Source organism: Bufo bufo, chromosome 9 (assembly GCF_905171765.1).
Source record: "Bufo bufo chromosome 9, aBufBuf1.1, whole genome shotgun sequence".
Lineage (NCBI taxonomy): Eukaryota > Metazoa > Chordata > Amphibia > Anura > Bufonidae > Bufo > Bufo bufo.
The window spans coordinates 206564276-206590901 of record NC_053397.1 but is presented as its reverse complement, the minus strand read 5'-3'; the positions used below and the strand labels follow the sequence as shown (position 1 = coordinate 206590901).

Here is a 26626-nt window from a genome sequence, read left to right as displayed (position 1 = left end):
TTCAGCCATTGTATATACACTGCTCAAAAAAATAAAGGGAACACAAAAATAACACATCCTAGATCTGAGTTAATTAAATATTCTTCTGAAATACTTTGTTCTTTACATAGTTGAATGTGCTGACAACAAAATCACACAAAAATAAAAAAATGGAAATCAAATTTTTCAACCCATGGAGGTCTGGATTTGGAGTCACACTCAAAATTAAAGTGGAAAAACACACTACAGGTTGATCCAACTTTGATGTAATGTCCTTAAAACAAGTCAAAATGAGGCTCAGTAGTGTGTGTGGCCTCCACGTGCCTGTATGACCTCCCTACAACGCCTGTGCATGCTCCTGATGAGGTGGCGGACGGTCTCCTGAGGGATCTCCTCCCAGACCTGGACTAAAGTATCTGCCAACTCCTGGACAGTCTGTGGTGCAACGTGACGTTGGTGGATAGAGCGAGACATGATGTCCCAGATGTGCTCAATTGGATTCAGGTCTGGGGAACGGGCGGGCCAGTCCATAGCATCAATGCCTTCGTCTTGCAGGAAATGCTGACACACTCCAGCCACATGAGGTCTAGCATTGTCTTGCATTAGGAGGAACCCAGGGCCAACTGCACCAGCATATGGTCTCACAAGGGGTCTGAGGATCTCATCTCGGTACCTAATGGCAGTCAGGCTACCTCTGGCGAGCACATGGAGGGCTGTGCGGCCCTCCAAAGAAATGCCACCCTACACCATTACTGACCCAATGCCAAACCGGTCATGCTGGAGGATGTTGCAGGCATCAGATTGTTCTCCACGGCGTCTCCAGACTCTGTCACGTCTGTCACATGTGCTCAGTGTGAACCTGCTTTCATCTGTGAAGAGCACAGGGCGCCAGTGGCGAATTTGCCAATCTTGGTGTTCTCTGGAAAATGCCAAACGTCCTGCACGGTGTTGGACTGTAAGCACAACCCCCACCTGTGGACGTCGGGCCCTCATATCACCCTCATGGAGTCTGTTTCTGACCGTTTGAGCAGACACATGCACATTTGTGGCCTGCTGGAGGTCATTTTGCAGGGCTCTGGCAGTGCTCCTCCTGTTCCTCCTTGCACAAAGGCGGAGGTAGCGGTCCTGCTGCTGGGTTGTTGCCCTCCTACGGCCTCCTCCACGTCTCCTGATGTACTGGCCTGTCTCCTGGTAGCGCCTCCATGCTCTGGACACTACGCTGACAGACACAGCAAACCTTCTTGCCACAGCTCGCATTGATGTGCCATCCTGGATAAGCTGCACTACCTGAGCCACTTGTGTGGGTTGTAGACTCCATCTCATGCTACCACTAGAGTGAAAGCACCGCCAGCATTCAAAAGTGACCAAAACATCAGCCAGGAAGCATAGGAACTGAGAAGTGGTCTGTGGTCACCACCTGCAGAACCACTCCTTTATTGGGGGTGTCTTGCTAATTGCCTATAATTTCCACCTGTTGTCTATCCCATTTGCACAGCAGCATGTGAAATTGATTGTCACTCAGTGTTGCTTCCTAAGTGGACAGTTTGATTTCACAGAAGTGTGATTGACTTGGAGTTACATTGTGTTGTTTAAGTGTTCCCTTTATTTTTTTGAGCAGTGTATATGGGTGCACTGTTTTTTTTTTAAAAAAAAAGCTCGGTAACAAGAAAAATACAGCTACCACTGGGTGAGTGTCATCACTGCAATGTAATTAAGGCCCCATTTTTGCTCCACATCTGATCCGCATTATTTGTGGATCAGACACAGAACCATTTATTTCAATGGGGCCGAATAAAATGCGGACAGCACACCGTGTGCTGTCGGCATCCATATGTCCGTTCCGCAGCCCTGCAAAAAGATTGAACGTGTCCTATGCTTTTCTATTTTACGGACAATAGGCATTGTTACAATTGGTCCGCAAAAAAAATGAATGCAATATAGACGTCATATGGATGTTATCCGTATTTTTTGCAGATAGCAAAATACATGCTGCTTGTCTCCATTCTTTCCATGACACGGAGGACATAAAACTCACCAGGTTGGATTCTGAGGGAGGATGATACTTCTCCGTGCCCATCCTGACCAGCCCGTCATTATACAGGAATATCCTCAGGGGATCGCAGGACGTCACCAGGATGTAGATGCGCAAATCGAACTTGTATCCTTCCAGCAGGAATGGTTTATCAAGATATTCCTGAACAATGAGGTGGTCCTGAGCCTGCAGCTTTTCCCCATTTCGGACCAGAGATATCCTGAAGGAAAAGAACAAGGAGATGACATCAGGAGGCCTCATTCTACCATACCTTTCCAAGCATTATTCCCAATCCTGACCTCGGTCTTGTCCCTGACCTTGCTCTTGCCTCATCCTTTGGAGTGTCTACCTCAGGGGTAGGCAACCTCCGACACAACTCCCAGCCTGCAAACTTGCTCTGCTCTTCTCAGAACTCCCATAGAAGTGAATAGAGTATGGCGGGAACTGTAGTTTCACAGCCAAAGGTTGCTGACCCCTGGTCTACCTCATAACTGTTGTCTGACTTCTGATTCGGACCCTTGGCTACATTCCTGACTACACTTTCGTCTTGTCAACTGGCCTGTCACGTCCCGACCGCTCTCCTGGTGACGACCCTTGGCTAAGTGACTGACGACACTACTACATAAGAGATACTGGCCCCAACCCATGACCTTTCTTGGGGGCCAAGACTTGGTGATCTTCCTGCAGCAAAAACCAGATGTCCTTACAGCAAATGACCACTGAGCCTCTTGCGTCACATGCCTCTCAGGGACACGTCACCACTGAGGCCAGTGAATGGCTGCAGCAGTGCAAGACAGGATGGCGCACATAGGACGAGAAGCAGCAGGGACAGAACCATCAGTGCTGGAACTGAGCACCGGTGAGACAGGTGAGCTGTTCTTTCTGTCTTTAAACACAATCAGGATGTTAATTAATTTTAGCCTGGAGGTCGTACAACCCCTTTAGGCTGGGTTCACACGGGCGCTGAGGGAAAAGATGCGGGAGCATTGCGGGAAAATGCGCGATTTTTCCGTGCGAGTGCAAAGCGTTTTAATGCATTTTGCATGCGCGTGAAAAAAATTGGCATGTTTGGTACCCAGACCTGAACCCGGACTTCTTCACAGAAGTTCGGGTTTGGGATTGCTGTAGTGTAGATTTTATTATTTTCCCTTATAACATGGTTAGGGATGGAGGGGTTAAAAGTAAAAATAAAAAATTAAACTCGCCTTATCCACTTGTTCGCGCAGCCCGGCTCGTCTTCTTTATTCTTCTTTGAGGACCTGGGAGGAAAAGGACCTTTGGTGACGTCGCTGTGCTCATCACATGGTCAATCACATGGTCCTTTCCCTCCCAGGTCCTCAAAGAAGAAGAAAGAAGACGAGCCGGGCTGCGCAAACAAGTGGAAGAGGCGAGTTTGATTATTTGTTTTTAATTTTTTAACCCCTCCATCCCTAATTTACTAAGCATTCTGTATTACGAATGCTATTATCTCCCCTTATAACCATGTTATAAGGGAAAATAATAAAATTTACACAACACCGATCCCAAGCCCGAACTTCTGTGAAGAAGTCCGGGTTCGGGTCTGGGTACCAAACATGCTGATTTTTCTCATGCATTAAAACTCTTTGCACTCGCGCTCAAAAATTTCACATTTTCCCGCAACACAACCGCATCTTTTGCCGCAACGCACCCGCAACGCCCGTGTGAACCCAGCCTAGCTAGCGCTTTAAGACTCCACATCACCTGCTACGAGACCATAAAAACCTATATTGCTCATGGAACTTGCACCAAATTTATCAGCATATTTGACCACTTTTACCACACACTGTAAAATCAGCAGCAAATCTACCACAATTACGGTACAGATACTGCAACAAAAACTGCTGCAGATATTCAGTCCTGTGTGGACGTACCCTTAAAGAGTCATATGGCCTATATGCAGCTCAGTCCCATTCAAGTAAATGGGTCTGGGCTGCAACACCAAGCACAACCACTAAACAATGGATGGCGCTGCATTGAGTATGCTGTGAGGAGGCCACAGCGCTCACCAAAGCCGCAGCTTCTTCAAACAGATCAGATATTGATGACCTATCCTGGGGATAAGTCATCAATATTCTACTCCCAGAAACCCCCTTTAAGGTGCTCATACACTTAAGAATAAAGTCAGCTTAACCTGCCGACTCCAATTCAACATGTCCGATCCTTTGTTCTCAAAGGAGATAAGCAGCCTCCAAAGGTGCCTGGAGGTGGATTATTTCTCCCTCCTAAGGGCTCAGGCACACGACCGTGTTTTTTGTCCGATACGCTTATTTTTTTTTTGTGGGCGAGATGCGGACTCGTTCACTTTATTGGGGCCGCAAAAGATGTAGACAGCACACCAAGTGCTGTCCGCATCCGCACGTCCGTTCCGCGGCCCTGCAAAAAAAAAATAGAACTTGTCCTATTCTTGTCCGTTTTGCAGACAAGGATAGGACAGTTCTACAGAGGGCAGGACGTTCCGGTTCGCAAAATGTAGAATGCACGCGACCGGGATCCGTGTTTTGCGGATTCGCAATATGCGCACCGCAAAAACGGCTACGGTCGTGTGCATGAGCCCTAAATGAGAACACATGAGTGAATGTGGAAGTCAGGAAAACTAGATGCTGACCATATGGTGCACGAGTGTATATGAAGTAAGCGTGAAGGATGAACAGTGGATTACCCGTGACCCATTGCTCCATTGGCCGGCTTGATAATAAAGGTTTTCTGCTTCTTTTTCTTCTTTAATTCTTTCACGTAATTTTGGTACTGAGTGTATTCTGCGGGGAATATCCAGGTGCGGGGAATAAAGCTGTATTCATGAGGTTGACACTTGATCATTCTGGAAAATATAATACAGATTGGAGCAGTGTAATGGTTGAGCCATTCAGCACGTAAATATTACCGCACTATATGGGGACCAGGGGACCTTATAAAACTGCTGTGTGCACATAGAAATATGAGGAAAGATGAGACACGATTTTTGGAAATATTATATATATGCAGCCGAGGTGTCAAAACTGCAGTCCAGCGTTAACAGCTACGAGATTCTTAAAGGTAAAGTGACTTAAAGAGGTTGTCCGAGCTTTTAATATTGATGACTGTGCTCACCGTCTCCTAAAACAGCTGATGGGCGGGGGTGCCCGGTGTCGGACCCCCACCGATCTGATGACCTATCCTGAGGATAGGTCATCAATAGAAAAAGCCCAGAGACAACCCCTTTAAGAAAGTCTAGCAATGACCGAGAGGTGACCTGACAGGTCTCTGTACTTGTTTTCTTAAAGGGATTGTGCTATTAAACGTTATAATGTAATCCAGCATGAAAAACTAGTTTCTTTTGTAATTTACCTTCTGTTATAAAAATGCTCCAGTTGTGAGACAGTCTATTTACTTCACTGAAATGGCGCCCCCTGTAGTTTAATCTTTATAATAATGTGCACATGGATCTGCTGAGGTGGTCACACACATGCTCAGTTCCATCCTTCAACTGCCTCCAGCCATATCTATTGTTAGAAGCCGTGACAGTTACAGGGAGAAAGCTTGCAGCAGTAAGGACATGCCCCCAGAGCTGTGATAGGGAGAGCTACAGCAGAAAGGATGCACTCCCTGAGCTGTGATAGGGAGAGAGCGAAAGCAGAAAGGATGCACTCTCTGAGCTGTGATAGGGAGAGCTACAGCAGAAAGGATGCACTCTCTGAGCTGTGATAGGGAGAGAGCTACAGCAGAAAGGATGCACTTCCTGAGCTGTGATAGGGAGAGAGCTACAGCAGAAAGGATGCACTTCCTGAGCTGTGATAGGGAGAGAGCTACAGCAGAAAGGATGCACTCCCTGAGCTGTGATAGGGAGAGCTACAGCAGAAAGGATGCACTCCCTGAGCTGTGATAGGGAGAGAGCTACAGCAGAAAGGATGCACTCCCTGAGCTGTGATAGGGAGAGCTACAGTAGAAAGGATGCACTCCCTGAGCTGTGATAGGCAGAGCTACAGCAGAAAGGATGCACTCCCTGAGCTGTGATAGGGAGAGCTACAGTAGAAAGGATGCACTCCCTGAGCTGTGATAGGCAGAGCTACAGCAGAAAGGATGCACTCCCTGAGCTGTGATAGGGAGAGAGCTACAGCAGAAAGGATGCACTTCCTGAGCTGTTATAGGCAGAGCTACAGCAGAAAGGATGCACTCCCTGAGCTGTGATAGGCCGAGCTACAGCAGAAAGGATGCACTCCCTGAGCTGTGATAGGGAGAGCTACAGTAGAAAGGATGCACTTCCTGAGCTGTGATAGGGAGAGAGCGACAGCAGAAAGGATGCACTCCCTGAGCTGTGATAGGGAGAGCTACAGCAGAAAGGATGCACTCCCTGAGCTGTGATAGGCAGAGCTACAGCAGAAAGGATGCACTCCCTGAGCTGTGATAGGGAGAGCTACAGCAGAAAGGATGCACTCCCTGACCTGTGATAGGGAGAGAGCTACAGCAGAAAGGATGCACTCCCTGAGCTGTGATAGGGAGAGAGCTACAGTAGAAAGGATGCACTCCCTGAGCTGTGATAGGGAGAGCTACAGTAGAAAGGATGCACTCCCTGAGCTGTGATAGGGAGAGCTACAGTAGAAAGGATGCACTCCCTGAGCTGTGATAGGGAGAGCTACAGCAGAAAGGATGCACTCCCTGAGCTGTGATAGGGAGAGAGCTACAGCAGAAAGGATGCACTCCCTGAGCTGTGATAGGCAGAACTACAGCAGAAAGGATGCACTCCCTGAGCTGTGATAGGGAGAGAGCTACAGCAGAAAGGATGCACTCCCTGAGCTGTGATAGGTAGAGCTACAGCAGAAAGGATGCACTCCCTGAGCTGTGATAGGGAGAGAGCTACAGCAGAAAGGATGCACTCCCTGAGCTGTGATAGGGAGAGAGCTACAGCAGAAAGGATGCACTCCCTGAGCTGTGATAGGGAGAGAGCTACAGCAGAAAGGATGCACTTCCTGAGCTGTGATAGGGAGAGCTACAGCAGAAAGGATGCACTCCCTGAGCTGTGATAGGGAGAGCTACAGCAGAAAGGATGCACTCCCTGAGCTGTGATAGGTAGAGCTACAGCAGAAAGGATGCACTCCCTGAGCTGTGATAGGGAGAGAGCTACAGCAGAAAGGATGCACTCCCTGAGCTGTGATACGGAGAGCTACAGTAGAAAGGATGCACTCCCTGAGCTGTGATAGGGAGAGAGCTACAGCAGAAAGGATGCACTCCCTGAGCTGTGATAGGGAGAGAGCTACAGCAGAAAGGATGCACTCCCTGAGCTGTGATAGGGAGAGAGCTACAGCAGAAAGGATGCACTTCCTGAGCTGTGATAGGGAGAGAGCTACAGCAGAAAGGATGCACTCCCTGAGCTGTGATAGGGAGAGAGCTACAGCAGAAAGGATGCACTTCCTGAGCTGTGATAGGGAGAGCTACAGCAGAAAGGATGCACTCCCTGAGCTGTGATAGGGAGAGCTACAGCAGAAAGGATGCACTCCCTGAGCTGTGATAGGTAGAGCTACAGCAGAAAGGATGCACTCCCTGAGCTGTGATAGAGAGAGAGCTACAGCAGAAAGGATGCACTCCCTGAGCTGTGATACGGAGAGCTACAGTAGAAAGGAGGCACACCCTGAGCTGTGATAGGGAGAGAGCTACAGCAGAAAGGATGCACTCCCTGAGCTGTGATAGGGAGAGAGCTACAGCAGAAAGGATGCACTCCCTGAGCTGTGATAGGGAGAGAGCTACAGCAGAAAGGATGCACTCCCTGAGCTGTGATAGGGAGAGCTACAGCAGAAAGGATGCACTCCCTGAGCTGTGATAGGGAGAGAGCTACAGCAGAAAGGATGCACTCCCTGAGCTGTGATAGGGAGAGAGCTACAGCAGAAAGGATGCACTCCCTGAGCTGTGATAGGGAGAGAGCTACAGCAGAAAGGATGCACTTCCTGAGCTGTGACAGGGAGAGCTACAGCAGAAAGGATGCACTCCCTGAGCTGTGATAGGGAGAGCTACAGCAGAAAGGATGCACTCCCTGAGCTGTGATAGGTAGAGCTACAGCAGAAAGGATGCACTCCCTGAGCTGTGATAGGGAGAGAGCTACAGCAGAAAGGATGCACTCCCTGAGCTGTGATACGGAGAGCTACAGTAGAAAGGATGCACTCCCTGAGCTGTGATAGGGAGAGAGCTACAGCAGAAAGGATGCACTCCCTGAGCTGTGATAGGGAGAGAGCTACAGCAGAAAGGATGCACTCCCTGAGCTGTGATAGGGAGAGCTACAGCAGAAAGGATGCACTTCCTGAGCTGTGATAGGGAGAGCTACAGCAGAAAGGATGCACTCCCTGAGCTGTGATAGGGAGAGCTACAGCAGAAAGGATGCACTCCCTGAGCTGTGATAGGTAGAGCTACAGCAGAAAGGATGCACTCCCTGAGCTGTGATAGAGAGAGAGCTACAGCAGAAAGGATGCACTCCCTGAGCTGTGATACGGAGAGCTACAGTAGAAAGGATGCACTCCCTGAGCTGTGATAGGGAGAGAGCTACAGCAGAAAGGATGCACTCCCTGAGCTGTGATAGGGAGAGAGCTACAGCAGAAAGGATGCACTCCCTGAGCTGTGATAGGGAGAGAGCTACAGCAGAAAGGATGCACTCCCTGAGCTGTGATAGGTAGAGCTACAGCAGAAAGGATGCACTCCCTGAGCTGTGATAGGGAGAGAGCTACAGCAGAAAGGATGCACTCCCTGAGCTGTGATAGGGAGAGAGCTACAGCAGAAAGGATGCACTCCCTGAGCTGTGATAGGGAGAGAGCTACAGCAGAAAGGATGCACTTCCTGAGCTGTGACAGGGAGAGCTACAGCAGAAAGGATGCACTCCCTGAGCTGTGATAGGGAGAGCTACAGCAGAAAGGATGCACTCCCTGAGCTGTGATAGGGAGAGCTACAGCAGAAAGGATGCACTCCCTGAGCTGTGATAGGGAGAGAGCTACAGCAGAAAGGATGCACTCCCTGAGCTGTGATACGGAGAGCTACAGTAGAAAGGATGCACTCCCTGAGCTGTGATAGGGAGAGAGCTACAGCAGAAAGGATGCACTCCCTGAGCTGTGATAGGGAGAGAGCTACAGCAGAAAGGATGCACTCCCTGAGCTGTGATAGGGAGAGCTACAGCAGAAAGGATGCACTTCCTGAGCTGTGATAGGGAGAGAGCTACAGCAGAAAGGATGCACTCCCTGAGCTGTGATAGGGAGAGAGCTACAGCAGAAAGGATGCACTTCCTGAGCTGTGATAGGGAGAGAGCTACAGCAGAAAGGATGCACTCCCTGAGCTGTGATAGGGAGAGATACAGCAGAAAGGATGCACTCCCTGAGCTGTGATAGGGAGAGAGCTACAGCAGAAAGGATGCACTCCCTGAGCTGTGATAGGGAGAGCTACAGCAGAAAGGTCATGTCCCCTGAGTTGTGATAGAGAGAAAGGTGCAATTGAAAGGACAAACCCCCTGAGAAAGATCATGCCCCTGAGCTGTCAACTTGATATAAATACAGCAGAAAATTAGAGCAATGAATGGGGAGATCCCTGGATCCATGTGAGGTACACGGCTGGTTCTAGCTTTGTTAAGAGATTGTCATGTCTGATTTTTATTTTTCACTCAATCATGGTATAACTACTTTAAGATTCACACTGTTCACAATTCATTCAGATTCAGTCATTAGTGTCAAATTAATGGGGGTTGCTGTGACCCCTTACTGATTCTGAGAAGAAGAGGCGACCATGAAGGTGCAATATTTTACCTTCTATATCAGTGGGGGTACTAAAAATCACCAGCAATTGGTTCCTTTAATTACTTTACCTTGAAACATGTTATTTCATTATTTAGATATCATAAATGTCAATCTTGACTTTCCCTATTAGGGGACATGGATATTATAGAGGTGGTAACAGAAAGTACAAGACAGATGGAAGGGACTGCAAGGTCAGACTACACAGGGTTCCTATGTAGTCTGTTACCATGGAGATGCAGAGGTCTGAATGGGAGCTGTGGACACAATGATAGGAAATATTTAACCTTTTGTAAAGTTGCTGACTTTTTCTTTAAATGCACTTGGGCAATAAAAAGACCGGTTCTGAGGTGGTCTATAAATTCTTTCAAAGTCCTTGTATCAAACCTGTCACTATGTGATATCTGCTAGATCAGACAGTGCAACTCACTTGGTCATGTTTCTTGAAAGGCAGTCCTTCCGACAGATCTCTCCCATCCCAGGGAAATGGTTGATTCTCTGGAACAAGAAGCATAAGCAGAAAGTCTTGAGCAACATGTAAAACACTGGCTGCAAATCAACACGGGGAATTATCAGGATAATCAGGAAGGTATGTCCACCTTCGCAACCAAATTAATTGTATTGTCCAAGTGAAGCTGGAATAAAAATGGAGCAGCTGTGCAAAACGTCTTAATTAAAAATGTCCTGATTTGTTTCCACAGCCCCTAGGCAGGTCAATGTGTCTCCATGGTAACAAGCAGCAAACAAATTATGTGGAGTGTAATCCTGCAGTCTTGCAGTCTCACACTTTCTTCCCTTTGTTCCCTATTTCGCGCTAACGTTCGAATCTGACCAAGGACACCATCTCCCCATGTTTGCGTGGGTTTCCTCCGGGATCTCGAGTTTCCTCCCACACTCCAAAGACAGACTGATAGGGAATGTAGATTGTGAGCACCATTGGGGACAGCTTGATGCTAATGTCTGTAAAGCGCTGCAGAATATAGTAGCGCGTAAAATAAATACATACCGTATTTTTCGCCCTATAAGACGCACTTCCCCCCCCCCAAAGTTGGGGAAAAAATAGCAGTGCGTCTTATGGGGAGCATGCTGCTGATTTTGCCGAATTTTCAATGATACACCCGCCGCGATGCCGCGCGGCGGGTTTATCAGCTGTGAGGGAGGAGGGGGCTGGGGGCCGGCATCTGCTTTTATAATGACAGCGGGGCCTGTGCAGTGACTGTATTCTACTACACGGGCCCTGCTCACTGGTATATAATCATATCTGTAATAGTTTATTGCTATGTATATAATCGGGTAATCAGCGCCTGTATACTTACAACTACAAGCGCTCAGTAGCAGAGAGGAGGGAGGAGGCAGGCCGGGAGGACGGGCGCTGGCAGCGTGAGTCACTACGTCAAGCGCCTGCGCCGCCCACTTTATGAATGAAGCAGGCGGCGTGGGCGCATGACGTAGTGACTCACGCTGCCAGCGCCCGTCCTCCCGGCCTGCCTCCTCCCTCCTCTCTGCTACCGAGCGCTTGTAGTTGTAAGTATACAGGCGCTGATTACCCGATTATATACATAACAATTAACTATTAGAGATACGATTATACAGTGAGCGGGGCCCGTGTAGTAGAATACAGTCACTGCACGGGCCCCGCTGTCATTATAAAAGCAGATGCGACCCCCACCCCCTGTATTGAGGGTCATTCACACTACAGGGACACTGTTATGGAGGGGATCTGTGGATGACACATAGCATAAGATGCTATGTGTCATCCATAGATCCCCCCCATAACTGTCATACACAGATCCCCATAATAGTGCCATCCAGAGACCCCAATAAGAGCCACCCACAGATCCCCCATAAGTGTCACCCACAGATCCCCCATAAGTGTCACCCACAGATCCCCCATAAGTGTCACCCACAGATCCCCCATAAGTGTCACCCACAGATCCCCCATAACAGTGCGTCACCCACAGATCCCCCATAACAGTGCGCCATCCACAGACCCCAATTAGTTCAAAACCCACCAAAAGCACACCTTTTGGTTCAAAATATTTTTTTTCTTATTTTCCTCCTCAAAAACCTAGGTGCGTCTTATGGGCCGGTGCGTCTTATAGGGCGAAAAATACGGTACATTTGGTAGATACCAGAAGCAGATGACAGAGAGAAGGGAATATGAATGCAGAATCGGACTGCAAAGAATTTGTTTGCTGTCTGTTACCATGGAGACATATAGGTCTGCATAGAAATAAAGCATTAGTAAATTTTTACTTCCACCCTACTGCAAAGTTTGCAATGGTGAACACAGAATTTAAAGGGGTTTAAAAACATTCCTTTTGTTCTAGTGTCGCGTACTATGTCATAGAGGTTTTTAGGACAATCACTATAATGCCCAGTGCAGGGCTGCATGCATGGATCCTATATGGAAGTACAGACTTGGTGAGCTGCCATACAGTCCGCCATGCTGTAAGAATATTTTCTCCACTAGAAGTGATGCTTTCCACTCAGTACTGGAAAAGTTGACCACACTAAGTGTGTGTATAAATATATATATATATATATATATAATCATATATAAGCGATGAAAAGAAGGGCAGCACTCCAATAAATAAAAAATGAAAAAACTTTATTTACCCATAAGGCTGTAGCGACGTTTCGGCTCTTACACAGGAGCCTTCCTCAAGGCTTGAGGAAGGCTCCTGTGTAAGAGCCGAAACGTCGCTACAGCCTTATGGGTAAATAAAGTTTTTTCATTTTTTATTTATTGGAGTGCTGCCCTTCTTTTCATCGCTTGCATTTTATTGGATTGGCTTATATCCATACTGGGCTTTTGTGCACCCTTCATCCATTTTTCTCTGTGACGGTGCTGCCATCTCTTTTTTCTTTTTTAGAATCATATATATATATATATATATATATATATATATTGTTGGGCCCGTGTGTGGACAGGTGTCGGCAATGACAGATCTCCAAGATGTCCAAGTTATACAGTGAGACTACTGCACCAAAACAGAACATAAACAAACAAACAAAAGTCCTTGCCCCTCTGGGCGCTAACTAAATAGCGTGCTTTTCTCACTTATGCTCTCAGCATAACATGGGAGATTAGGCTTTACACAGCCAACTGGTCATGCAGGTTCCAGGCTTCTGCCCTTAAATTAGCATTTCAGCCCTGTATTTATTCCCACGGTAATGAGCCCAGCAGCTACACCTGTGTTTGCCTCAGGCTAGGAGAAAGTGTTTTCTACTGGAGTTGGGAAGGAATGACATGTCCCACTACCAACACCTAAATGTCAACCTATAAAAATCCAGGTCCATAAAACCCTTTAAAGAAATGTGCCTCAGCAAACGACACTTTGCTGAAACCACCCAGCTTTCCTGGATTCATTTACGTCACCCATCTCAGCATTCTGGGTGAGATATACACTTAAACTCCCTCCAGTACTTTATCAGCCCCCATGTTACAATATAAATATATATTATATACAGTAGATTATATTACTTACAAGGCATTTCTTACCTGATAGTTCCTGAGCTCAGCAATTTTCTCATGTTGTACGGCACAGTCGCTCCAGATAAGGTTAGCAGTTTCATCATCATCCCGGCTCTTCACAAAGTGCATCTCCTCGATTACTCCACGGACTGGATTAAATCACAAAGAATGTTAATACCAGAGAGTAAATTAAACACTACGGAAGCTTACCATGTTTATCCTATGTAATATATTGTGGAACTGCAACCCACAGCAGGTCAGAGCAGCCCCCCATTTCCTGTATAGACTACCACTAACACCATAAGACTATTACTCCCCATTGTCATAGACCACATTGATGGAAATCATTCAGCCTTCATAAAACGGTACATGCACGGAAAAAAAAGACAGTTCGACAGGATACAAAATGAACAGACTGTGACCCCTTTAACTGGACTACTCTAGATCCAGTCCTGGATGGACATGTTGCCAGGAATACTTTCTACGACCACCTCCACTTGGTTTATGACATTGGTGGCCATACTTGAAGGATTACAAAGAACTTCAAAAATCTAAAAAATTAAACATCTGTCATGGTCATATGCCAAATGCCTCGACAGAAACAATAATTTTCATTGGTCAGTTCAAAACAAAGATGGTGCTCTGCTTACCCACCCTGAGATCCTGGCAGCCATAAACATCCCTTGGATCTCCTGACTGTAGACTATCATGTAGAAAATGCTCTAAAATTATCATTGTCCAACGCTTCATGACACAATTTTGGCTTTAAATCCAGCCACCAATGAGACAACCCCTTTATGATACCACCATGGCGATCACCCGATAGCCAGAGGTCCAGCTCTGGCCCCCCTGGCATGCGGATGGTTTCACAGGGAAATCCACAGCCGACAGTATCACATGGAGGCCACTCAGATGATTTCTGGTGTAAAGAAGACTGAGATCTTTGGCAGCTCTGTCTGGACTGCCGGAGGACAAGCCTAATTTATGACGAGGGGTGCACATCTTCTAGTTTAGCAGGGGATATAATAGACCGGGGTAAAATGCAGGTCTATGATACATTTCCCCAATTAAATGGAGCAGCATCAGGCATGCTTGACCACCACTCCATTCAAAGTCCTCCTCAATGTGGTCATGTAGTGAGGAGGAACAGGAAAATCAGAGTCCCCATTCTAGTGATCGGTGGGGTCCCAGCACTGGATACCTGTGATCAGGCTGAGGATACAAAACCTTTTCTACAAACGTCATTGTTTGAGATGTCCTCACTGTACCAACACCTACCGATCTCATACTTGGTTCCAGCAACGTTGGCCGTGATGATGCCACTTTTCCTCTTTTTTCGTATCTTTCTCCTGTTAGAGCCATTGGACTGATAAGCTAAAGCTGTGCCCAGGGACAAGCTGGAGGACGCATCTTCCGAACGAGAAGAACAGATAACATCACAAAAAGCTTCTAAATTTACAATAAGACTGAAATAAATTATGACAATGGGATGAACGGTGAAAACACAGATGTCATACCAGACTCATTAGGCAAGGATGGCATGGTGGCCAATGTAGGGTCAGGAGAACACACTGGACTTCCGTACCCAGCTCACGAGAACCGGTCGTCATATCATTTCTGGAAGGTTACAATCTGTGCTATGACATCACACGGCCGGTGAAAGTGTGCAAACCCTGCAAGAAAACAAGTAATCCATATTACTGCATAAAAATAAGAATGACCACACAAAGCCTGAAGTGTAGATCTGTCTGTCTATCTATTTCCTATCTATTAATGAATCTCCTATCTATCTATCTATCTATCTCCTATATATCTATCTATCTATCTATCTATCTATCTATCTGTGTCTCTCTCTATCTCCATCATTTTGCATCTCCATGCGTTTTCACACTACTGGAATTGGAGCTTGAAAGTTGATTTGTTTTGCAAAAATCGCCGCCTTAAAAACCAGGCATAAACAGGAAAGCCATAAACCCAGTGAGTGATCATCCGTCCCGAAATGATGAACCTAAAGTAAAGCATGGCGCTCCTCCCGGCGCTCTGTCATATTAAAATCCCATTCTTGTTTGCTGTTTATTCGTCTCTCATGCATTTGTGCGCTTTCACAGCATCGCGGATCCTGTAGAGTCAGTGAAAACTTTTTTTCTATCTATCTATCGATCATCTATTTATCTATCTCCTATCTATCTATCTGGAAATTTGTCATGATGTAAGGGAGCCCAGTGGAGCATCGCAAGCCTGCAGGAGAAGGAGCGAGGAGCCGGTGCCGAGAAGCAGATATGTCATCTTTCCTTTACAGGTTCGGTCCCCCCCCCCCCCCCTCCCATTCTTTCCCAACTCCTTTAAAGGGGTTTCTCGAGGAATGATTTAAAATGGCTACTGTAGGAAGGCGCAAGGGTCAGTCATTGATGGAAGGTACGTGTCACCGAGGTTCCGGGCCTCGGTGAGATAGGAACCGGTAATTTTGTGTGTCAGCGGCAGCTAGTGCTCGCTGACACTGTTTTACTTAGTGTGGCTGTAAAGCCGATCCGGGCCGGTTCTTATTGGGAGCAGCCAAAGAGCAGGGTGGGTGGCTGTTCCCCACGTTCCAGGCCAGGTTTTGGGCTGGGATTTAAAAACCCAGCCAGCAGCTCAGCTGGGTGTGGAATGATCCTCCAGGTGATAGTGGAGCTGTTGAAGCTCTGTGTTTGGGAGCTGAGGAGTTCCGCCATGCTGCAAGGCTGAGAGCCGCATGAGAGCCGCCTGTTAGGAGTCAGGCGCCCTAAAGCCTGCTGTGGACCGCCAGGGGACGTGTGTTGTTCTGTGGACTCTTGCTGTGTGAACTAACACCAGGACCCTGCAAAGTATTGTTTTTCTTTTCTGCCTTTTTGTGTGAATAAACACTAAACTTTTGCTTTTCAACCGTGGTCTTGCCTCTAGTATTGCATCCGCTTACCCTGCCTACAGAGCAAATCCCTACACTACTTAGGGGGGAGAGGGGACGGGGCCTCACTACACACTACATACTGGTGAGCGTTCCTGTCAGGCTGCTCAGCCGTGATGGCATATCGTAGGCAGGATCACATCATTACCATCAATTGTAGAATAGTTTAGTGTGTAGTGAGGACTCGCCACCCTCACCAGCTCTGCAAGTGGCAGCAACCAGTCCTGCTCATATTCTAGGACAGGTTGCTGGTGGCCATTATAAATCATTCCCCGAGAACCCCTCTCCAGCCTCTAAAACCCCTTTACGGCTAGTAAGTAAAGAAAAGGAGTCAATAGATATAAAAGCCATGACGGTACATGAAATAGACAAAATTATTTATAGCAGTTCTGAAACTGAAGAAGACCTCTGCTAAAACGGGAAGACTAAATTATACACAGCTCAGGAGCCAGTGGTGTCATCTCGGTGCCGGCAGGACGCATTAAGGAATTAATTAGGTGCCAGAAGTCATTTTGGGCACATATTTGCTGCTGAGATTAATTCAGTCCTGGTTTAAAGGGGTTGTGTTATCTCAGACTTATGGGATATTCCGGCTTCAATCAGAGTGAGCAAAGATCTTGAAAACGGGTTGTCTCACCTGGGACATTGGTGGAATATCGCTAAGATATGCTGCCAAAGTCGGATAGGTGAGACCTGCACCCATCTCCAGGACGGACCCAGAAAGTGAAGGCGAGTGCACCCTGCAAGTGCGGAGTGCTGTCCATTCATTTCTATGGAATTTCCAAAAATTGCCGGGAAGGCACGCTCAGTTATTTTCAGAAGTCGCAGAGAAATGAAAGGAAAGTGCGGCCAACGCTCCATTCATTTCTATGGGACTGCCGGAGATAGCCGATCCAGTGCTTGGCTATTTTCGACAGTCCCATAGAAATGAATGGAGGGCGCCTGTGGATGTGCAGCTGCTCTCTGCTCACTTAGGGGGTCCTATTCTGGGGATAGATGTGGGTCCCAGAGGTTTGACCCGCACCTATCTAATATTAGTTGCATATCCTATTGATATACCACTAATGTCTAATATGAGACAACCCCTTTAAAACAGTATAATAAGAAAATAGACACCGATGGCACAGAAAAGTCAAATGTTGGTTTGAGAGGTCACTGACAATTAGTTAGTACTTTGCAATAAATAGGCCATAAGACATATAGGGGGTTATTTGCTAACGGAAATACGTCTATATCAGGAGTATTTCTGGCGCAGAATGCGGCGCAAAGGTTCTTTACACTGCAATCTGCGACTTTTCCACGCTCAAGCCAGGTCTAAAAAAGTGGGAGTGGTGTGGGCGGGGAAGGGGACAGGACGGCATTTTCTACGCCTGGTTTAGGCGTAAAAAATGGTCTAAATCTACGCCAGCAAGGGAGCTGGCATAGATTTAGAAGCGGCGGTGGATCTGCCGAAGTTATGTAGATGCCGGCGCCTCTATATAACTTTGGCGGATCCACTGCCAGCGCAGGGCCTTATTAAGACCAACATCTAAAATGCCAGTCTTAGTAAATAACCCCCATAGTGTGAAGATGTGTGCACAGAGTCTGTATTATCGCCTGCCAATCATTTAAAGGGGTTGTCCGGGTTATATCCCCATTTTCACCCAGGCAGCCCCCCTGACTTCAGCATCGGAGCATTTCCAACTCCGATGCTCTCCTTTGCCCTGCACTGAATCGCGCAGGGCAAAGGCATTTTCTGGAGTTCAGGTGACGGACCGGGCTCTCCATGGGGCTGCCAGGCGGAGGCTTCCGCCCAGCAGTTACCCTGGTGACGTCACCAGCACTGATGGGTGGGCTTTACATCTATGCGGCCATTCCGCAAATTATAGAACATGCCCGTTTTACGGCCAAGAAGAGGCATTTCTATAATAGTGATCGAGGAAAGTGCAGGCTGCACACGGAAGGTATCCGTTTTTTTGCGTATTTGCAGTTTGTGGACTGCAAAACAGCAAGGGTCATGAGGTCTTAGAGTATGTTCACATGGTGGATTCTGCGGTTTGAAAAATCTGCTGCAGAAATCTGATGTTGACCCTTTAGAGTTCTGCCACGGATTTGCCGATTTAGGCCTCGTTCACATTTCCGTGTCAGTGTCACGTCTGTGAAAATAAACATACGCGTTTGATCCGTAAGGATGTCCGTGAAGGATCCATGGTTGGTCCGTGTGTCCGTTTTTACCATCTGTGTGTCATCCCTAATTCACTGACGTTGCTCAGCTGAAAATTTATTTCCAAAGAATCTCCTATTAGACGGACGCAACACGGACACAACACGGATGTGTGTCAGTGATTTTCACGGACCCATGGACTTCAATGGGCATGCTTGGTCCGCATCACGGATCTAAGTAGTGCATGTTCCTGTGATCTTTTTTAGTGACCCACGGTCAGTAAAAAAAATACTGGAATGTGAACAGACACATTTAAATCACTGGGTACGTGTACTGTCCGTGGAAAATTCAGCACACGTCAGTTAAAAAACGGAAATGTGAACGAGGCCTTAGCTAGCACGGAAAAATCCACGATGTACAATCTACAGCATGGCCAACAATAGGAGGTGGGCATCAAATATGTCTGCCACGTGGGCACCCCCTTACAAACTAAAAGCGGGGGGATGCTAAAAGTAATTGACAACTTTAGGCGCGTCTACCACCTACACACGCTGGAGGCGGCCATTTTGTTTTCTACAATTCACTAGAAATCCATCACAGAGGAATCAGGTTGAACGCACCTCATGTCTCTTATATGGTGATCATGACATGTCCACAATATGGCTGCCCCAGCTGATGGAATCATACTTCACCTACCGCGGACGCGGCTCCGTTCCTCCTAGACATCTCAACGTTCACAAAGGACATCGTGTGAAGACAGAAGGAGCAGTAATGGACTGCAGAGCGCAGAATTACTCCCGTCTTTGTATCGTCTCAAATACCTTCCGGAAAAAAGCACTTCCCTCTTCCATTCCCATCCATTAAATCAATGCTACCTTAAAGCGACACGGACGCTTTTCTGATACAAGCGGATAATTCTCCGTGGCTATAAAACGTCCTCCTTAATTGACCTGACTCGGCCATAAATACAGAACAGTCACCGGTTCATTGCCCTTTATCCCATTGGATGTAGCAGGACGCAGTGCAGCACAAGCATCAGTACTCGGGCCATCGGGAAGGGACACTGCCTGCAGCCATAGCTTCAGTACTGCCCAGGGACCCTCTGCATGGAGATGGTACTGCCTGTTACATGGGCGTCAGCTGGAGAGGACTTCTCTGACACTTACAATTTAAAGGGCATCTGTCAGCAGTTTTGTCCCTATGACACTGGCTGACCTGTTACATGTGCGCTTGGCAGCTGAAGCCATCTGTGTTGGTCCCATGTTCATATGTGTCCACATTGCTGAGAAAAATGATATAAAGGGTTGGTGCAAGAACAATATTTTATGACTTAGGCCTGATGCACACGACTGTATCCGTTATGCGGTCCGCAAATCGTGGATGCGCAAAATACTCATAGGGTCAGTGTGCCGTCCACATTTTTTTGTGCACCCATTCACTTCAATGGGTCTGTGGTCCGCAATTTGCAGATTCTTCCCGCAGCCAGAATGTCCGTTCCGCAAAAGGATAGAACATGTCAATGGGTCCGCAAAAAATGAGGATGCAACACTGAGAGTATCTGTATTCTGCGGATCCGCAATTTGGGGACTGCAAAATAAATACGGTGGAGTGCATGAGGCCTTATCCACAGGGCCTTTGTGTGCATGGAGCAGCAGTGCACATGTGCGACCACCTCTCCGTTTACCGTGTACAGGACTGCTGAGTACAGCGCTCGGCTATCTCCAGCAGTCCTAAAGGAGGGAATGGAGCAGTGGTCACGCATATGGGGGGGGGCTCCAGTACTTACCTTCTTCATAACTCCTGTAGATTGGTGAGGGTCATTTGGCATCCTAGTCAATGAACTGTTTGAAGAGACCATGGCGTCCCAGTGACCGCCGCATCGCCTTCGTTTTTACACTGCTCTGTGGCTGCCAATATGGCGCAGTCTACGGATCAAATGATTACTCAATTGAATCGAGTAATTCGACACACAAAAATCTTCTATGCAAATTTTTTGCATCGAGGATTCGTTTGTGTCATGTGACCAAGGAGCGGGAGTGAAGCGCTTGCTATTACTTACCGCTCCGTGGTCACCCACCAGCCCGTACCGCGCTGCACTTTCAGCCCTGACACATTGTCAGGACATATGACCCGACGCTGTGTGACGTCATGACGGCAGTGCAGCGCGCAGAGAAGAAGACGGAGGAGCTGTGGAGCGGTGCCCCTACAGGAAAGGTAAGTACTGGCACTGGGGGGCAAGCTGATGGCACTTAGGGGGGCAGCTGATGGCACTTAGGGGGGGGTAGCTGAAGGCACTGGGGGAACGGAGCTGATGGCACTGGGAGATAGTGGAGCTGATGGCATTGGGGGGAGCTGATGGCACTGGGAGATAGTGGAGCTGATGGCATTGGGGGGAGCTGATGGCACTGGGAGATAGTGGAGCTGATGGCATTGGGGGGAGCTGATGCACTTGAGCTGATCGCACAGGGGGGAACAAAGGGTGTTAGGGACTGATGGCAGTGGGTCTGATGAGTTTTTATAAAGGAAAAAACTGTCTATTAATTTGTTTTTTCTTATTAGAATACTCGATTAATTGTAAAAATAATCGGTAGAATATTTGAATAATCGTTTACTGCAGCCCTAGCGCAGTCCCATTCACCTGAATGGGAAGAAGCTCTGATGCCAGGCACATCTGCTACTAAAAGCACGGAGCTGTGCCCACTGAGGAGCGCCATGGTAAACACATGCAGACTAGAGAATGTAAGAAACAGTCATCGTACAGAGGGTTGCAAAGGGTTAAATTAAAGGCAGTATGTTCTTGGACTACCAGTGACTTGCCATCTATTCTCACAGTATCAGACCGTCTCTGCAGGAGATCTGTGCAAGAAGCAGCGAACCGACTGGGAGAAGGATCAATATGTCTCTTATACATAGTAACATAGTAACATAGTAACATAGTAACATAGTACATAAGGCCGAAAAAATACATTTGTCCATCCAGTCCGGCCTGTTATCCTGCAAGTTGAGGAGACCCCTTATAGAGGATTACTGTGCGGCTGTCACTATAGGAGACCCCTTTAAAGTAAGGCATCTAACAAGTCCACTAATAGAGAGCGCCATCTGATTAACTGCAGGCCTGCAGAATGGCAGCGGAGGTGCCAACTCCACAAATAGTGCCCACCAGTAATAGTGCCAACAGACTACTCCCAGTAAACAGGGCACGATGAGTGCCTCCCCTATACAAAACTGTCATCTGTGTCCCATATGCGGTGTCAGAAGAGGCCCCATACAAATACTGCCCCTCCTAAACTGGGCCACCATAGTGCCTTTTCATAACCTGTGCCAACAAGGTGCCCCTTCACAAACTATGTCTGCCTAGTGCCCCTTCGTAAACTGTGGCAGCACAGTGCCCCTTCATAAACTGTGTCTGCCTAGTGCCCCTTCATAAACTGTATCAACATAGTGCCCCTTCATGAATTGTGCCAGCGTGCCCTTCGTAAACTGTGCCAGCCAGCACAGTGCCCCTTCATAAACTGTGCCACCATAGTGCCCCTTCATAAACTGTGCCACCATAGTGCCCCTTCATAAACTGTGCCAGCATAGTGCCCCTTAATGAACTGTATCAACATAGTGCCCCTTCATGAATTATGCCAGCATAGTGCTCCACCATAATCTATACTAGCATAGTGCCCTTCATAAACTGTGCCAGCACAGTGCTCCTTCATAAACTGTGCCAGCAGAGTGCCCCTTTATAAACTGTGCCAGCATAGTGCCCCTTAATGAACTGTATCAACATAGTGCCCCTTCATGAATTATGCCAGCATAGTGCTCCACCATAATCTATACTAGCATAGTGCCCTTCATAAACTGTGCCACCATAGTGCACCTTCATAAACTGTGCCAGCAGAGTGCCCCTTTATAAACTGTGCCACCACAGTGCCCCTTCATAAACTGTGCCAGCACAGTGCACCTTTATAAACTGTGCCAGCAGAGTGCCCCTCAATAAAAATGTGCCCACATACTGTCCCACCACAAAATGTCCCACTATACACTATGCCAGCATCATGCCAACACAGTTCTCCCCATAAACACTGCCAGCAAATATCTTACATCACCTACAGAATTCAATAATAAAATTCAGCCTCCCTGTAGTCCCCACTAGGGGGAGCTCGCCACATACATACCCGTAGCTCACATTAAGTGGTAGAAACCTCCACTAGATGGCACTGCAGAGACAGCTTTCTTTCTCTTTATAGTGATCTCATCACATACTTTTACCTTGGGGGCAGTCCATGTCCTATAAGACTCCCTTCCTCCGCCTTGGCGCTCTCTCTACAAGACAGATCCCTACAGCATTACCACTGATATACCACGACCTGGATGAATGAGAACCTTCACAGACATACCCTGCCGCGATCTACAGCTCACACTGAAATGAATGGGAGCAACATAAATAGAGATGTATCTAGCTCCCCCTAGTGGCACCTGCCATAGCCTGAATATCTTCTCTGGGTATTACAGCTCTGCTCTGTTCAAGTGAATGGGGCTAATTTGCAAAACCGCATGGAACCCACGGACAAGAAAGGCGCTGTTTTTAAAGGAAGAAAATCAGCTTTTGTTTCTAATCTTAGATCAGATTTCTATTGTCTGGCCTGAGAGTAAACTCAGATTTTCGGTGTGCACGTCCCTCTTTTCATGAAGCTGCGGGGTTCCTCAGGCGTCTTGTCAGTGACAATAGCGGTTATCGCGGATAAGTGACACGGTGTGACATTCGCTGCTGCCTGAGCCTGGGTATGAGGTCATGTGACCGTGGCGTTCTCCAGCAGCCGTGGCTAATTACTATGATGCCTGGCACTGAGCTCCATTGTTATCCCCCCCGCATTCACACACTGCTGCTTATTATAGGACTGATCCGTTTTCTTAATTATACAGAGCAGATCAGCAGCGTCAGCCTCTATAGATTTTGTACATGCCTATGGGGTCACGTATTCAGTCATACATGTAAAGAACAAACCTGGTGAACCACAAGTCTAAGCATATTATGCCAGCTAGTCAAAATTATAGGTGAATATTAGGACTTTTCAGCATGTAATAAGCAAACAAAGTTTCCCCAGAACTCGGAAACAAAATCCCGCCTGTATTACCCATCAAATAACATTTCTGGAGTATGCGTGTACCCCTACTATTCCTCCTGGAAAAGTATGAAGACACTGACAAGTGTGTTTGCGGTCATTCCTCTTGTCTATGGGGTGTCTGACAATTTCGAAACAGCACTAACAAGGTCAATGTCATGTACAGGGACGCATCTCACTGAGGAAGGGAATGTTAACTCCCTGTCAAGCTGTCGACTCATTCACATATTTCTATGAGGAATAACAGAGGAACAGAACAATGAAGTGTTCTAAGAAACACCGTCTCTGCCTAAAAATAAACTTTTCTTTCATTCTAGATTCCTTACGGTCTCTGGAGTATTGTTTCTTAGATTTCTGTTGTGCGTACCTCTAATATTCCTTCTGGAAAAGTGTGACTATGCTGACAACTGTGTTTGTTGTCATTCCCCTTGTCTGTGGGGTGTCTGATCATTTCCAATCAGTACTAACAAGGTCAATGTCATGTGTAGGCATACATCTCACTGATGAGGGGAATAGCAACACCCAGCAGTCCATTCGTTCATATATTTCTATGAGGAATAACAGAGGAACAGCACGATGAAGTGTTCTAAGAAACACTAACTCTGTCTGAAAATAAACCCTTCTGTATTTCTACATTCATTACAGTCTCTGGAGCATCGTTTCTTAACTTCCTGTTGTGCGTACCCCTATTATTTCTTTTGCAAACGAGTAACTACACTGACAACTGTGTTTGTTGTCATTCCCCCTGTCTATGGGTTGTCTGATCATTTGCAAACAGCATTTACAAGGTCAATGTCATGTACAGGGACGCATCTTATTAGCAAGGAGAGCGATAACACCCAATTCGTTCATACGTTTCCATGAGGAATAACAGAGGAACAGCACTAAGAAGATTTCTAAGAAATGTTGCTTAAAGCTCTCTGACTAGAGTCTAAAAATAAACTTCTCTGAATATATAGCCTTCATGTTAATTAAAGTCACGTAGCCGCCATCGTTAATTAATAGACGTCACTATAAGCGCTGTACTCCGCCATCACCGGCAGTCTCATAAAGTTGAATGGACCGGGAACGGATACCAGAAACCAGCACTCCATTCAAAGAGTGAAACATGGGAACACCATTTTCGTGATTGGCAGGGGTTCTTCCAGTTGGACACTTAGGGTCCGCAAAATACGGCTGACTTCCTAGTGGTGTCAGTGTTGCATCCGATTTTTTGCAGACCCATTGACTTTAAAGAGTCCGTGAACGGGATTTTGCAGCACACGATCCGAACTTGTGTTTTAAGTTCGGCGTCTAAAGTTCGGGTTATCGAAGAATTGCGTTATGGATTCCGCTACCACGGACCATAACGGAATTTAAAATCCATAACGCGATTCTTTGATAACCCGAACCCGAAGTTTAGACGCCGAACTTAAAACACAAGTTCGCTGAACACTATCCGTGTGCTTTCTGCATCCTGCATAGATAGAACAGGCCCTATATAAAATGCGGTTCACAGGCCCATTGCGGTCAATGGATGTGCAAAAAAAAAAAAAACGGATGCAACATGGGCGTCACACGGAGGTCATCCATATTTTGCGGATCAGTGTTTGGCGCATCACAACATACATACGTGTGAATGCATCTTTATAATATGGATAGGGGATAAGTGCTGTTTATGGGAAAACCCCTTTGGGCCAGGTCACACTGATGGGGTCATTTATCAAACTGGTATAAAGTAGAACTGGGTTAGTTGCCCATAGCAACCAATCAGATTCCTCCTTTCATTTTTCACAGCTCCTTTGGAAAATGAAAGGTGGAATCTGATTGGTTGCTGTGGGCAACTAACCCAGTTCTACTTTATACCAGTTTGATAAATGACCCCATGAGTTTTTTGGCGCTGATTTTGGAGTGTTCTGCCTCAAAATCAGTTTTAAAAAATGCCTCAAAACAGCCTCCCATTCATTTTAATGGGAAGCAGAACTTGCTTTTTTTTTTTTACACGTGGAAAAAAGAAGCAGCATGGCCTATGTTGGGGCGGAATCGGCGCTGAACCTCTCATTGAAGTGAAAGGGAAGCAGAAAAAAACTGCACAATGTAAGCCCATGCATTTTTGTGAGTTTTCCACACGTTTTATGGTGCAGATCCACACCAAAAACCTCAAGCTGAAAATGCAGCTTTGTATTAAAGTAAACACCCCACTGGTTAAAAAAAAAAGAAGCGTAAAAAAACACGTAAAAAAATGCACAAAAAAACACGCGTGGATTCCGTGCTGATTTTTTTCAGCGTGTTTTCAAAATCCGTTGTGTGAACATCCCCTTTAAATCTGTACTGTCGGGGTTCATGCACACAACCCTATTACGTCCCATAGGTCTGCCATGGAGGTGCATGAGCCTTTTATTATACCGCCATATGCCTCATTTTATATGAGGTCATACGTAATATTTTAGTACGGAATCAGAAAGAAAAATAAATTGTGTCATGCGACATCAGACTCCATAGGTATGGAGGTATTCTCCCCTGGGGGCATCACTGCCACCTCCACTCGTACGGCGCTCGAATGCGCAGTATGGTGGGAGCTTAAGAATGATGTACACATGCCTCATCAGGAGTCCACCCGTGGTCCACAAGGTCTCCAAGTTCTGCTGTCAGACCAAAAATGTAATACAGGAGTCATAAGACAAAGGATGATGAAGGGTCTCGATACGGCCTGGCCTTGATGACAAGACAGTGCACCCTACTATGAAGACAAGATGGCTGCCCACACAAGAACCAATGGTGTCTCTGAGGTAACTTGAGGCCTGTAAGAAGCCTCACAGCTCCGTTGCTAGGTGTCGAGAGTCTTACAGGTCACCATGTTCTGGTCACCACATCTTCTGCTTCCCCCTCCCGTTAATCTCTGTTTACATGCGAGGAACACAGGTGCGATCTGCAGGTAGTCATTTTGTAAATTCCCGTAAGGATGCTACGAAATGTCTGGTGTATTATTTCAAGCGTGTGTACACGCAAGCAAGTATTTCAAGCGATAAACGCAGGAAATACGGCGCAGAGGTGGCAGTGGTAGGTGAGGGGACCTATGAGCTCCTCGGCCACATAGGAAGATCGTATTTGAGTATTAATTTTAGTACCGATTTTGCATTGGGGCCTAGAAGCTTCAAGGAACACCTCAAAAGTTATGGATACTATCATTGTTTGCCTCAGGTAGGGACCGTGGCCCTTAGCAG

General features: G+C 46.9%; 1 protein-coding gene across 5 annotated transcripts in view; it reads right to left on the bottom strand.

Annotated features, from left to right (window-relative positions):
- Nucleotides 1–26626, bottom strand: part of TTLL7 (tubulin tyrosine ligase like 7) — a 200738-nt gene that overhangs the window by 159949 nt on the left and 14163 nt on the right. For all 5 annotated transcript variants that reach the window (XM_040407953.1, XM_040407954.1, XM_040407955.1 and 2 more), the window contains exons 2-7: nucleotides 14764–14919; nucleotides 14525–14656; nucleotides 13274–13395; nucleotides 10199–10266; nucleotides 4692–4850; nucleotides 2015–2231 (exon numbers count right to left, since the gene is read on the bottom strand). In XM_040407953.1, the coding sequence (XP_040263887.1) occupies nucleotides 2015–2231; nucleotides 4692–4850; nucleotides 10199–10266; nucleotides 13274–13395; nucleotides 14525–14656; nucleotides 14764–14788 (723 nt within the window). In that variant the 5' untranslated portion in view covers nucleotides 14789–14919. The remainder of the gene's footprint in view (nucleotides 1–2014; nucleotides 2232–4691; nucleotides 4851–10198; nucleotides 10267–13273; nucleotides 13396–14524; nucleotides 14657–14763; nucleotides 14920–26626) is intronic.